The sequence below is a fragment of the Phalaenopsis equestris genome, unplaced genomic scaffold (genome assembly GCF_001263595.1).
Source record: "Phalaenopsis equestris unplaced genomic scaffold, ASM126359v1 Scaffold000002, whole genome shotgun sequence".
Taxonomy (NCBI): domain Eukaryota; kingdom Viridiplantae; phylum Streptophyta; class Magnoliopsida; order Asparagales; family Orchidaceae; genus Phalaenopsis; species Phalaenopsis equestris.
This window is the reverse complement of record NW_018164444.1, coordinates 41,668,197-41,682,756: the sequence shown is the minus strand read 5'-3', so window position 1 is coordinate 41,682,756 and position 14,560 is coordinate 41,668,197. Positions and strand designations below refer to the sequence as shown.

The 14,560-nt window shown below is 36.3% G+C and overlaps 1 protein-coding gene across 1 annotated transcript in view; it reads right to left on the bottom strand.

Moving 5' to 3' along the window:
• The window catches only part of LOC110027749 (protein CLT2, chloroplastic), a 46,695-nt gene extending 37,457 nt beyond the window's left edge, over positions 1–9,238 (bottom strand). Inside the window, exon 1 of the mRNA XM_020729295.1 lies at positions 8,681–9,238. Coding sequence (XP_020584954.1) covers positions 8,681–9,090 — 410 coding nt within the window. The 5' untranslated portion in view covers positions 9,091–9,238. The remainder of the gene's footprint in view (positions 1–8,680) is intronic.
• Positions 9,239–14,560: the final 5,322 nt, after the last annotated feature.

Here is a 14,560-nt window from a genome sequence, read left to right as displayed (position 1 = left end):
GCAAAACCACCTCCAAACCACCTCTCGGGTAAGGGCAAGACAAAGCAAACCGAGCTCCCAACTAGAGCCAAACCGAGCCACAACTGGGATTCAAACTCAGGTTACAACAAAAGAGTAAAAAAAAATCTTCATGCCCTCAAGATATCAAAATATAGAACTACCATATGTTTTAAACAAGAACAGCCGTGGAGTTCCTCCAAATCAAAAATAAATTCCTTCACCATATGTATATTTAAGCCAAAACACCCACAAGATGTCAAAACCGAGCCCAGCAGGGGCCAAAAACCGAGCCCAGTAGGGGCCAAAAACCGAGCCCAGCATAGATTAAAATTCAAGCTCCAATAGAAATTAAAGTTCTAGCCATTTCAAGATAAAACCAAGCCTCCAAACCAAGCCAAAACCGAGTCCAACAAGGCTAAAACAGGACCCAAACATTGATACAAATTCAGGCTTTAACAGAAATTAAAGTTCCAGCCACCTTAAGGTAAAAACGAGTCATCCAAAGCCAAGGAACAACATGCATGTCTAAATATTCCTAGCATGAAACAATTCCAACAAATTCTTGAGCAGGGGAGATGCCTCACGAGGAGTTAAACCAAGCCCTCAAAACAAGTTACAGAGCTTTTCAAATTAAATAAATTTTCTCATGGCATGCATTTCAAGTAAGGGAAAGCCGCAGGAGCTAAACCGAGCCCCCATATATGTATAAAAAAGTAAAGTGAACTCTCTAGCATTCATGAAAGGCCAAATAAACTCTCCAATATCTCATGCTAAATGAAAATAGATGAAAAGCTTCATAATACATATCCCAACATGCTTGCGAGAGGAGCAAAAGTATTCCAAAGCCATGTTTTAACTCTTCTAATTGCTTCCAACATAAATATGATACGATAAACAGAAACATGTCATAGCTTCACAATTCTAAGCAAGTAACCAAGTCTAGCTCCTAGAATATGCCCATATTTTATCCTTCACATGCTCTTAAGGTGAATATCTCAAAATACATGAAAGTAAAGTAAACCAGCATGTTGTACCATCCAACAGAGCCATGCTCAAAGGCTCGGCAGAGAGAAAACCGAAAGGAAGCAAGGCACCGAAGAAGAGGGAGAGAAGAGCACTGCAACGCAAGAAATAACTTCAAGGAGATGCTCTCATAGAAATCTCCTTCCTAAACTCTTCTCACAGCAAAGACTTCTACTTCTCCCTTCCTTAGAAAACTTTTTCAACAACCACAAAACCCAAAAGAAACCATGTTTATAGGCAGAGAAGAGAGAAGAGAATGAAGACCCACACCCCACTCTCGATACTCGAATCGGGCCAAAGAAAAAAAGGACGCATTTTCTGCTCACAGAAGGCGAAACAACCGAAATATCCATGACCAAGTGGCGAGCCAGGTGGCAGCGAGAGAAGCATCGGGAAGAAGAGAAAGTTGCTATTCGAGTGTACCAGGGAGGCAGCTTCCTCAGAGTCAAACTACCAAGAAAAGGAAAATCGTAGCTCGGGGAGGCTGGCGCGGCTTCAGGAAGGAGGGCCGTGGGCAGGAAATGTCAGGCAAGAACGAACGAGAGGTCAACTCTCCCTCGCGTAGAGGAGAAGGGCTCGGTCGGCTCGAGACCGAGAAAGGGAAAAGCGGGACACAAGAACATGAGAGGGGAAGGGAGGCAGAGCTCGGGTGCGTGAGTTTAGGGATTTAGGGCTTTAAAAGGAAAAAGGAGGATTCATTTTATTTTATATATAAAGGGATTCATTTTTTATTAATATATATATTAATTCTCCTGCAATTTATTCGCACGCAGTGCCTTAGCAAAATGGGTATCCTCCCTAGGCAAAGTCGACATTTCGGACTCGTCGGTACAGTCCGTTTTGTCATCCGGGGTCGCTCGGACAACATCGTCGACAATCGGGTCAAAAACACGTCAAAATTCAAATTTCATAAAATTTTGATTTGCGATCGATCGTCTCCAACAATCTATTCAAGTCCTCGACAGATAACGGTGCAAGCAATGCGAATTGTAGTGATAGGACGTGTCGACTCTCTGAAGTTTGTGCACGCGGGAGTACAAATTCTGCAAAAGGCCACCATAAGGCTTAAAGGTCCTATAGGGACTCCTTTTGGATTCCCTCATGTTGGTTTCACCGTTCTAAGTGCTAGAAGTCGATACCACACAAGCGAAACTCCAAAAGGTAATGTTGAATTTTTAAAATGAGTCGGGTCTCATTTCTAAGGTTCTAAGATTGTCAAAGGGAGATCCCTAAGGCTAAATCCTAAACCCTAAGAGAAAGACTATACCTCACTAATACCTCACTAAAAATGAGGCTCACAAAAAATGAGGTCAACAATGGCCAGCGTAGTAAATTTGTTCGCCAGTTGATAAAGACTCCAGTGACTGAGGACTCTAAAAAAACATAAAACTCCTTATCATAATTAGAGAATTTTCTCCTGGAATCATTCAATTTCTCACTGCATATAGCAACAGGGTGTCGACCTTGACTTAGCACAACACCAATTCCTACATTGGAGGCATCACACTCCACCTCGAACGCTTGATTGAAAATTAAAAGTACTAGAACAAGAGCTTGAGTCGTCTTCTTTTTCAAAGCATCAAAACTAGTTTGTGCATCATTTTATCAAGCAATTTGATCTGACTTGAGAAGTTATATCAACGTTATCGACATCAAGCTAAAATTCTTGATAAACCTCGTGTAAAAAAAATTCAGTCCATCAAAACTAGCGGGCATGAGTAAATAATTGAGGTCTAAGCCAAGACAAAATAGCTTTGATCTTCATTGGGTTCATCTTAATGTCGGCTGCTAAAATAATATATCCAAGAAAACACGTCTATGGTGTAAGAAAATGGCACTTCCTCAAGTGACCATATAGACATTATGTGCAAAGAACCTCAAAAAAATTGTTATAAATGTTGCAAGTGCTCCTCCTCTGAACTATTGTACACTAAAATGTCATCAAAATATACAATCACAAATTTTCCAACGATGGCTCAAAAAACTTGGTTATCAGTTACATGAAAGTGCTCGATTCATTGAACAAGCTAAAGTGTGTGATTGTCCACTCATACAACCCAACTCGAGTATTGAAGACTGTCTCCCACTCATTTTCTGGCCTCATATTGATCTGATGATAATAAATGTACAAACAAATCTTAGAGAAGACATTGGCTCCATGTAACTGATCAAACAAATCATGAAATCTTGAAATAATACGTCGATACTTGATAGTAATCTTATTTACGACCCTGCTATATATACACGTGTTACGAACCATCCTTTTTAGGCATAATTAAAGTTGGCACAACACATGGATTGGTACTCTCGTGAACTAGTCCTCAGGCCATCAAATCCTCGACATGCCTTTGGAATAAGGAGGGGGTGCATATACATATTTTTTGAATGTTTCTATAGTTCCTCGTACCCTGTATGTCGGTCAGGGGCGGGGGGAATGATTTTGGGATAAGGTTTATAGCATGTGGAATATCATGTAAGGGTGGAAATCCAGGTGGCATACTGTCAATTAGAACATCCTGAAACTCCTCTAGTAATAATATCATTGCCCCAGGCATTGGCTCTTCCATATCATTGCCTTCTAGCATCACCAAGGTCAGTCTCACTGGTGCATCTATCATGGCTTGTAGAAATGTAGCACGAGGTACGGTAGCTCATATCTTTATATGGTACTCATCATTTCTTACTTCTTTAATGGTAGAAGTATAATATATTTTTCATCCTTGTTAAATGTGTAAATTTTTTTGTGGCTATCATGAAATTTATCCTTGTCATAATGTCATGATCAGTCCAACAGAATATGATACGCATCCATAAGCACATATCATAACAAATTTGATCATGCAGCTTATAATCAATTAAAAATTTTACCAGATATCTCTTATCGACATAGATCTCATTTCCTTTCTTCAACAAAGTCAAGAATATGGCTGAGAAAGTTTTTGAGTAGTGCTGCTCAATTTGTTCACTATTTGTGCAGATAGCACATTTTCATGTCTCCATTTATAATGAGGTTGCACACATCAATTTCTCAGTATAATGGGTATGGAAGTTATGTCTAAGCGAGCTACTTTTGATCTCTCTTAGGTTAGTTCTAGAGCACTCGTGGAACCACAAGTATCCCTTTGTCATAAGTGGGTAGCCGGTACTTTTCACCTGTCTCCTCCCTTAGGTCTTCACTCTTTGCCCAATATAATGTTCCATGCTCAGTAAAAGAAATTAATCTCCTATTCTAGCAATTCAATGCAATGTGTCCGTATCGATGACATTTGAAACACTTCCTATTTGGAAATGTTTCGAGGGTCTGGTCCGATCATTCAGCTTTTTCCTATGTATTGGCTTCTCTTACAAGAGTAGGTCTAGGTACTTTGGTCGGTGTGCTCTTGTTACCTAATCTAAAGGTTGAAGCGTATTTGAAGGGTGGTGTGTATCTAATATTGCAAAAATATATATGATTATAATATTTAAAAAGCCTTGATGGATTTCAACCGAGAAGATGTAGTAAAAAAAGATAAATAAATCATCATTATTAGCATTGATAGCAAGGAGTATGCCTTAGAGGAAGGTGAATTTAAAGGTGCCTTTATAATGGAATTTTTTTTTTTCATATATGACGCATATTTGATCATAACTTCACATGTGGTAATAATGATTTACACAGTGAAGTTGTATGATTTACACTTTATCCCATAATAGTTGTTTAAAGGATTTTGCATGGATTATAGGCTAGGTGATTGTCTAAGCGACTATAGCATCAATTGGCATCCAACCAACCAGTCATAATGGGATCATGGTTTCGACAAAGCAACCACATACTTGTATTGAGTGGATAATCCCAAGGGCCTACTTAAGCTCATGCCTCAACAATCATAGCCTTGATTGCCATACCATCTAAGAGACCAAAAAGGATTATGGCTTGGACAAATGCCTTAAAGATATTATCTCTATATTGGGGATGATCAGAAAAGTTATAAAATTTTGGTTTGAGCGATTACCTCAGAGGCTATAACATTTACCAAGGGCAATCCTAAAAATTTATCTAAGGTTATGGCTTGGGTAAATACCAAGTCGACTATATCCTTTACTAGGTCATACTTAAAAGAATTTTTGTAGTTATAATCTTGGTGAAAGCTTAGCGACAATGCAAATGGGCCCATCCTAGAAGTTTGTTTAGTGTTACGATTTGGGAAAAATGTCATGGTATCAAAAACCCTTACTAGTAAATCCAATAAGTTCATTTTGAAATACGGAATGAGCTAGCCTTAGAGATTGCACCACTAAAGAAGATAAATGAAGTTAAGTAATATAAAGACTTAATTGCTCCCGTCATTGGAAAGTATACAGTATATGAAGAAAGAGAGAGCATCAACAATTAATATCACTTTATTGACACACAACACTATTAAAGAAGCACAATACAAACATAGGTCAAGGAATTTCTTAAGATGTTCAGCATTATAAGTACAAAAACACCAAACTCCTCAAAAGTTTATGTTTAAACATATAATGATGGTTGCAATCATGAAGTGGGGGTAAAAGAGCCATCTACCAGAATTCATGCAACAATAACAAAGAAAGGCAACTAAAAACCTATTTGAAGATTGTTAGAATTGGGCAGAGTGGATGAGGTGGTCAAACATTAGTATACATAGGAAGAAAGCTCGGGTTGCCAAAAATGCAAGGCCCGTATGAGGGAATTGTTTCAAGCAACTTGTGAACAGCAAATGCATTCACTTCTTGATTCTCTAAAGCTTCTAACCAGGTCTATATTATCCAATCGACATTTTTGAAATTTCTTTTTTTTTTTAATATTTCTTAAACAACTAATCTACTCTTAGCTTTTCAGTTTATTTTTCAATGGTTGGAGATTCGGCCTATCCACAGCATGAATGATGATAGTAAGAGGACAATTAACATCAACATCAAGAGGCAAGGAAAAGAGTTTCATGGCAATGGTTTTCAACAAAGTCCATGGTAGATTCTATGTTTTTTATTTATTTATTCACCTCATATTCCTTTCCCTATTTCTCAAACAAATGAATATCTAGAGTTAACATCTTAAATTGCACATGGGATAGGGTTTTCTAGCTAGTTTCTCTTTTTTTTTTTCTTTGGAAAGGTGGCTCAACTAGTAATCATGGTGGATACAAGAGATAAAAACAAATTAAAGCTACAAAAAGCATAATAGGGCTATTACTTTCATTATTTTAATTTGTGCGAGCCTTGTTGCTCAGTATGAGATTTTTTTTTTCCTTTTTGTCGGTACTCTTAGATTCTCTTAGTAGATTATAATCTTGAAAAATAGTGGTTATGTTTTTTTGAATAAGCTTTATAGTGTTCATCCTTCCATCATTCTGAAAGGTGAGAAGGGTTTGAAGAAGAGATTTAAAATTAAAATTGCTAGACCTGGAACCTCCACAAGAGAACCGTTGATTATTGTTTTTGCTTACCATCTTGGTTGAAGGTTGATTGTTCCTTTAGTTAAAAAAGAGCAAAAATTGTCGTTATCGCTAAAATGATCTAATCAGAGAGTGCAAGAATATTCTACAAGATAACAAAGAGTAAGCATTATTTGGTTAAAATTAAAATATCAAATTGAATCGATCTTATTTGATTGGTTCAATAATTTGGTTGTACTTTTAATGTTCTTTGTTCTGATTATTTATGCAGTTTTTATTGTTTAAATCAAATCAATCCAAAAATCACATCATACTTGACCAAATATATATTATACATATTATATCCACTACTTAAATATCAATTCAGTGTTCATTAATGTGTTTGATTGTGACATTCGATTTAACAAATTGACTTTAACCATTTAATTTAGAAAACATTTTAAATTTTATTTCACCCAAAGCCAAATAAAATCAACCAAACTAAAACTCAAATTCTGTTCAATTTAAAAAATATTTTTTTAAGTCAGTTTTTTTAATTTTAAAATAAAAAATTGGCTTAAATAATCCATAAACTAAACTAACCAAAATGATTGAATGCTTACCCTAAAGATGTATTTAGGAGGAACACCATCTTCAGCGTGAGCTTGCCTCCTACACACAATTAAACCCATGAGCTGATCTTGAGGAACTTTTCCTGAGGAAGATACTATGATGCACCAGTCAATTAGTGAAATAAAAGGGCTAAAGCAGCTCAATAGAGCCTTTACTAAAGAAATGAGTGAAGGAGAAGAAAGAAGAATCCTTATCATATACCTTGGCGGTATTTATAGTGTTAGGATGAAGGCCATTTTCATACCTTAGCTAAATGCATGGTGGGTGATCGAACCGCCTCATAATTGAGATCATTGTTTGATCAAAATGCCACTCAACTAAGAACAATTTGATCCTCTAAGCAATAAATCAATGGAAAACCCTACACATCATCCCTAAGATCCAAGTTAGACCATCATGAAATTGGGGATAGTGAATGATCATATGGGTGATCTTGTCCATCAGGCAATTGGATCTATTATCATGATTTTGAGAACCATAATTGAATCAATGTATCTAAAGGAGAGCAACTTCTCGAATCCTAATGTAATTCAAATATGTAAAAGCTGGAAGAACCATTAACCATTTCTCTATTATTGTATAGCCATTATATAGCCACATTTCCAAATGGCCAAGTTCCAAATAGTATTCCAATAAAACATACATGAACAAATTGAAGATAGCACAATTCATAGGACAATTTGGCCAACATGTTGACTTAATCATGACAGCTCGGCTAAGCCAACATATAGGCGATTTCATCCAATAAATTCATGAACAACCACTCATCAACTCAACCTATGTCGACCATAATCTTTTATTCTATCTTTATCGTCAATCAAAGAGATTGTTTCCACGGTTAAGAGCTCCATCAAGCCACAAAAAGCACCATATTCTTGTATTTTATCTTTTTTTGCCAAGGCATCAATGCAGTCACTTGTATAGCATAATGAATACCAGCCCAAGCCTATCAATAGACGGCCAATGTTAGAATTCGGGGGGGTACACAATCCTAGGTGTACGACTCCTGTACTCATTCATCTCAATCAAAAAAATTGCATAACCACACACTCTCTCTCTCTCTCTCTCTCTCTCTCTCTGAATTCTCTATTTCTCTTTTGTAATACACTAGTCTGGATGGCGTGAATGCACCAACAATTCAGTATCCAACAGGGAAAATGAAAGCTTTAATCTTGATATTCTTGATGGGGTGGTTGAGATTAATCAGGAGCCTTGTATTTTTATAGGAACACATCAAATTTGGATAGAAAAAACAACATCCATTATACAACAAAATTTTTTTCCCATTTCTAGCTTAGTGAGTGGGTTTTATTTTACCATTACTGTCAGTTTAATGCGGTGAATTTGAAGTTTCTAGCAGAACCATAAATTTTCTCTAACATGTTAAACTAAAGGTCGCACTTGCACAAGCAAATCTCACGATCTTATGAATTTTATGGGCTGGAGGAAAAAAAAGAATAAGAAAGACTAATCATTAAAAACTAAAACTGCACGAAATTGAATGGCAGAAACCATCAGCTTTCCTTTTTAAGTTTGATGTGCTCGCATTAAAAAGATTTGAACGAACAAAAAGAGAAATCTGCAAAAAACAACCTCTCATACTTCATCAGCAACATACCAAATAAAAACTACTTGCAGAACAAGCTTACCCAAAGGTTGTAATCTGGGCCAGAAAGAATGGGTACTGCTTCATGGGAACGAGAGCAAGCTTGTAGAGAACTCGATTCGCCACAGCAAGAAACACCGTAACAGCTGCGGCGGCAACCATGCCAGCATCGGCGATGCCGGAATTTAGCTCCGCCTCCTTCTTCGAAGCGAAAACGGGTTGACACGAGCGAGGCCTCATCAAATTAACCGATACATTGGACATCTTTACTCCGTGAACCCTAGAAAAAGAAAAACCCATTTTTCTGAGGTACACTGTAAGCGAAGTTCTAAGAGGGTTTCTACGGCTTGCTCTTGAGAGCAGTGAGTAGGTGATGGGCTTCACAGTAAAGGTTCGGCGAAGTACTGGAGCTGGAGATGCAATTGGACGAAGTTTAAAGGAAGGAAGCTCCATGGACAGCACCACACCGAGCTTATGGATGGCAACAGAAGTTGCCGCCCACCTTTGAAAGATTCTTCGCAGCTTGAGAGAGCTCAACAGCCATGAAAGTAGTCCAAATTGTTTTTTTAGCGCTACACAGTGCAAGCAAACTACGAAAAAAATACTGGGTAGGGGTGTAAACGAACCTAACTCGAACGAACAAAGCTGTGATCTTGTGTTCGGTTCTTTTAAAATTTAGTTTGTTTGAATCAATCCGGACATGGTATATGTACAAATCGAATATTTTTATAAAAAAAAATTAATTCAATACACGGTCATGATTGGAATTTTGATGCAAAACTGAATCAGGACTCCTGATACAATATTTTTTTCGTAGACTACACGAATTGGACTGCGTTTATTTTTTTATAAATGTCATAAATTGATCTTAGTTATTATAAATTATATGAGTTGAAAATGAGAGTTTTAGCTTGACAATAAGCTCTTGATATTTTTGTTATATCTGAAGGAGGATTTACATGCATACAATTCAATTTTAATGCATTTACTTATCTAACAGCTAAACTATTATTTTTGACATACGTGCCACTTGTGTGATATGACTTGAAAAATTTTTTTTTTTGAGGTTAGAGATGTAAATGCATATGAATTGAGTGGTATGTATGGAAATGTCTCTGTTCTAGAACTCATTCTATGATATTTTCTACTTATATGGGAAAATTTTTCTTAAGGGTTTTTATTGTATTCCTCAAAGAAAAATTCAGCCAAAAGGAAGGACAAAAGAGCAAGTGTGCTGAGTTTGGTTTGGAAAAATCTCACGAGTTGAGCTCTAATTAGGTTCATGAGTTATGTTTGACAGGACTTGCAAACTGAGTTTGAGGCATCTGTCAACCAGTGGACGGGCTAACTCCCATGCTGTTTAGCAAGAAATATCAGCCAGACTCATCAAATTGATCTAGTCAAGCCAGCTGCTCACGCCTTAAAAAAGTTACTTTAGTTCAGGGGCCCGATTTCAAATACCCATCCGGCGAAGAGTTTAGGTAAAAAATGAAGAGTCTAAAAGCACCACAAAACCCTATTCTATTTTCGATCTCACTCTTCTATTGCACACCACTTCATTCATCCCTTCCTAAATCAAGGACAACGATACTGTTAGTTTCTAGTTCGCTGCCCGTTCATTGACATCTCACAACCTTTTCATCAACCCCTCACTATCAGTAGCCGCTAGTTGATCGCCATTGGTTAGCCATCTTGATCTCTCGCTTACTCCCTCCTATGATTTTTATGAATTTTTTTTCATTACATAAGTCTTTAATTTTTCTCTTATGATATCCCCTGGTTCAACTATGATTCACCTCAAGTTCGAACTTAAAATCCATAAAGCCTCTCACTTATTTACCATTTGGAATTTTATTCTAAAATTATTTTAGGAAAACTTACATATATGTCGCACAATCTTTATCTATTTATATATCTAACAATTAAAATTTAATATTTATATTTACAACACTTTAATCTCTTAAGCATATAGATGAGGACTATTTTGCTTTTAAAAAATTAGTAAGTATGATATTTTCTTATGTAATACTAAAGATTAGTGTGTCATGCAACTCAATCTTAAATTTTATGTGCAAGACATATAAATACATATTAATCATTTCGTAGTCATGTAAATACCCCTTTACTCTACACAATCATATTTTTTTCGCTCCTGTCTTCCACTTGTTAAATCGATCTAATAATTTGTATGTGTTTCATAAAGTGTTTAAATAAAATAATTTAATGCATATTTTTCTAAATACTTTGTATTTTAAAAGAAATGAAATTTACATACATACCACTCATTTTTTATGTATTTGCATAGCTAAAACCTAAACTTCATTTTTTACATATATGCCATTTCATCCATATATGAAAATGTATATCACACAATCTAAAAGTTAAAATAAGATAATTTAGAAATACTTATATGATCATAAAGATTTATGTGGTCTAATTATAAAAACATAATATTTAGTTGCAATATATATATAAATAAACAAATTTGTGTGGTATGTATGTAAATGCGCCTAAATTATAAAAAAAACAATAAGAAAACTGCTTATAGATCTGTTATGGAGAGTTGGAAGGCACGCGGAGATTTGCTGCAATAAGGTTCGCCCAATTTTGTCGGCGAATGATTACCGTCTACAATTTATTGGGCTTTTAATAATTGGCCGAAAGCACGTGCAATTACGCGGCCAAATTTAATGGGATCTCGCTCTCTTTATGTTGTATCAATCGGTCATGAAACCAAGGAGAATTTTGAGGTTTGATGCGCATTTAGATTTTTTCTTTCCTGGAGTGAGACATTGTGATATTCATGCGTGCGAGAAGAAAGGTAGAGCTTAGTGGCAGAGAATTTAAAATCTTAATATTATAGAAAATCGAACGCATTCTTAACTATTGAAAGAAAAAAGGTACGATGAGACGTCTCAATTCTTATGTGAAAAATTTTGAAAAGAGAAAAAATCACGATGTCTGGTCCAGTTAAAATAATTCATCATTCATAGTGAGTACACATGTCAACTCTTCTCTTAAATTTAGGAAGATGAAATTATAAAGTTGATATTTGTACATGTACAACATTAGTTCATCGCTAATAATTATAATTTGTTTGAAATGAATGTAGCTCTTAGTGATAACAAGTTGCAAAGGTCATAGGAGGTTGCTATGGAGGCAGTAGGCGCTGTGAAGGTTGTAAATGGTGGCTATGGAGCCAGCTTGCCGTATAGGATGTAGTTGAAAGCCATTGAAGGAGCATCAATTGTCCGCGCATCGGTTGTCCGCAAAAGGTCGTAGTAAGAAATTGTTGGAGCTGCAAGCCACTTAAGCTGTAGTGGTGAGCTGTCAATGATGTTTATAGGTTGTAGGAGCATGAGTTGGGAGCTGCACGAGCTGTAAGTCATGTAGGTTGTAGTTGGTATCACATTTCTCATGTGTCACTTCGTCATTTGCGTCTATCTTTGCTTGCAACTACTTGTCAGCCACTCGTTATTGCCCACCAACTATCACCACTTATTGGCTACTACTTGTGGCCACCTGCCTACGACTAGTTCATCGTTACATGTTTGCTCCATCATTTAACATCATCATCAACACCCCTTTATATCCTTAAGGAAGTTAAAATATGAAGTCTATTTACAAAAAAAAATAAAAATAAATAAATAATAAAATCAAACAAAAAATAAAAAAAAATTTAAAATAAAGTGAATTAATTGTACTTTTGTATCTAGTTTACATTTAAATTCAAAATACTTACAACTAAGTTGCCCCTTAGTCTATAAATTAAGTATAAATATATATATATATATATATATATTGTGTTTTGCTCTTTAGAAGTGAAGTACTTATTCTAGAGTTATTTTATTTGAAATAAAGTAGCAAAGGTCATGTCATTAGTTTATTTGAAATGTTAACATGTAATAAGAACAAAAATTAAAAGCACACCCCTTCCTTATTTTAAAATACTATAAGCTGGCAATTGAAATTTTTGAATGCTTATCTACTCACCATTTAGTTTTCATTTTTGTGAATGTTCTCTTTATGAATGATGAATCACACTTCATGAACATTACAATAGAAAGTTGTTATAAGAAAGAAAAAAGGCATTTGAGAAAGCGATAGAACAATCTTTGAAATTAGAACATTTTATAGGTTGCGAGTATAATCCTAAATAACTTAAACATGGAGTATGTTGAAGAAAATTTAATCATTATCCATGTTGCTACCAATGCATTGGTTGCAGAGTTTGTTATTTATGTTAATGATATTATATCGAGACTTCAAATGAATTGAAGGTGAGTTTGAACCATCTTCGAGTGCGCATTGGCTTCAACCTCAGCAGCATGGTCGTCAAGTCTCCAGCCAGCAATAGTGGAGGGAGCGATCTTGACATCGGATGACACCGATGATCGCCATTGTGGTTCCCCGCTGCATCAGCACCGCCTTAATCCTCCCCATAATGTCCATTCCTGTGATTCTCTGTCGTCCAGATGATGCCGTGAAGGCTACTCGCCACCGCCATCACCTAGAAATGCATGGGCTGATATTTTGGAGGATTCTCCTTCTTCGAGGACTTTCAAAAAGTCGAGGGATCTTACTTCACTTCTGTACACGGCTCCCAAGAAACCATGACAACAAAGATGCTTTGGCGTTTGGCCAGACATCACCACAAACCATTTAAAAAAAAAACAAAAAAAAAACTTTGTGTTGTATCTTTCTATGTCTGCACCAGCGATGGGGCTCCAGCCAGGGCGACACCAGCGATGCCACCACCCGCCTCATCATCATCCCGCCAGAGATATCACTGTCGTGGATCAAACAATGCCGGCAAAATCCATCTCCGGCCCTTCCTCCTGCAGTATTTTTTTCTTCCCTGTCAAAGCATCAGGGCTCCTGCAATATCTTTCTTCCTTGCCAAAGCGTCAGAGGAAGCTGCGTTTCCGGCCAGTCATTTCTCCTGCAGCATTTTTTTCTTCCTTGCCCAAGCGTCAGGGGGAGCTGCTTTTCCAGCCAACCATTTCTCCTGCGGTTGTCTCTTTCCAAAACTTAAAATTCAGCGAAGCCTGAATTCAACAAATTCAGCCAAGCTTGAATCTCTCTTTGACGTCGAAACATATGACAAACAAACTGAAAAATTCAGCCATGCCTGAATCTAGCAAATTCAATAATCCAAACGATTAATTTTTCTTCACTACTCAGCAAGTTAGGAATTATTAACATACATTCCAAACTTGAGGGGGAGTGTTAAGAATTATAATAAGAAATAATTTATTCCTATAAGAAGTTATGAGGAATAAATTATTTCCTTAATATAAGGAGATATTTCCTTTCCTATTTTATATTTACTTCCTTAAATTAAGAATTATTTGGTTTCCTATTTTATGTTATTTCGTATATCTCCTATTAATTAATATGAATTAATTAGTGAAGATATTATATGATATATCTTTACTTTCATATCATTTTCTTTTTATTATTTTTCTTATTATATAGTTCTTGTAAGGGTTATTTATAGGTTATTTATACCCTTGTTAATATCAATGAAATAATAAAAGTATTCCACATTGTTCTGAGTTTCAACAATAAAGTTGATATTTGCACATGTACAACAGTAGTTCATCGCTAATAGTTATGATTTGTTTGAAATGAATGTAGCTCTGATAACAGGTTGCAAAGGTCGTAGGCGGTTGCTATGGAGGCAGTAGGTGCCGCGAATGCTGTAAATGGTGGTCGTGGAGCCAGCATGCCGTATAGGATGTAGTTGAAAGCCATTGAAGGAGCATCGGTTGTCCGCAAAAGGTCGTAGTAAGAAATTGTTGGAGCTGCAAGCCACTTAAGCTGTAGTGGTGAGCTGTCAATGATGTTTATAGGTTGTAGGAGCATGAGTTGGGAGCTGTATGAGCTGTAAGTGTCGGCACTATTTTTGGTGTGGGGTTTG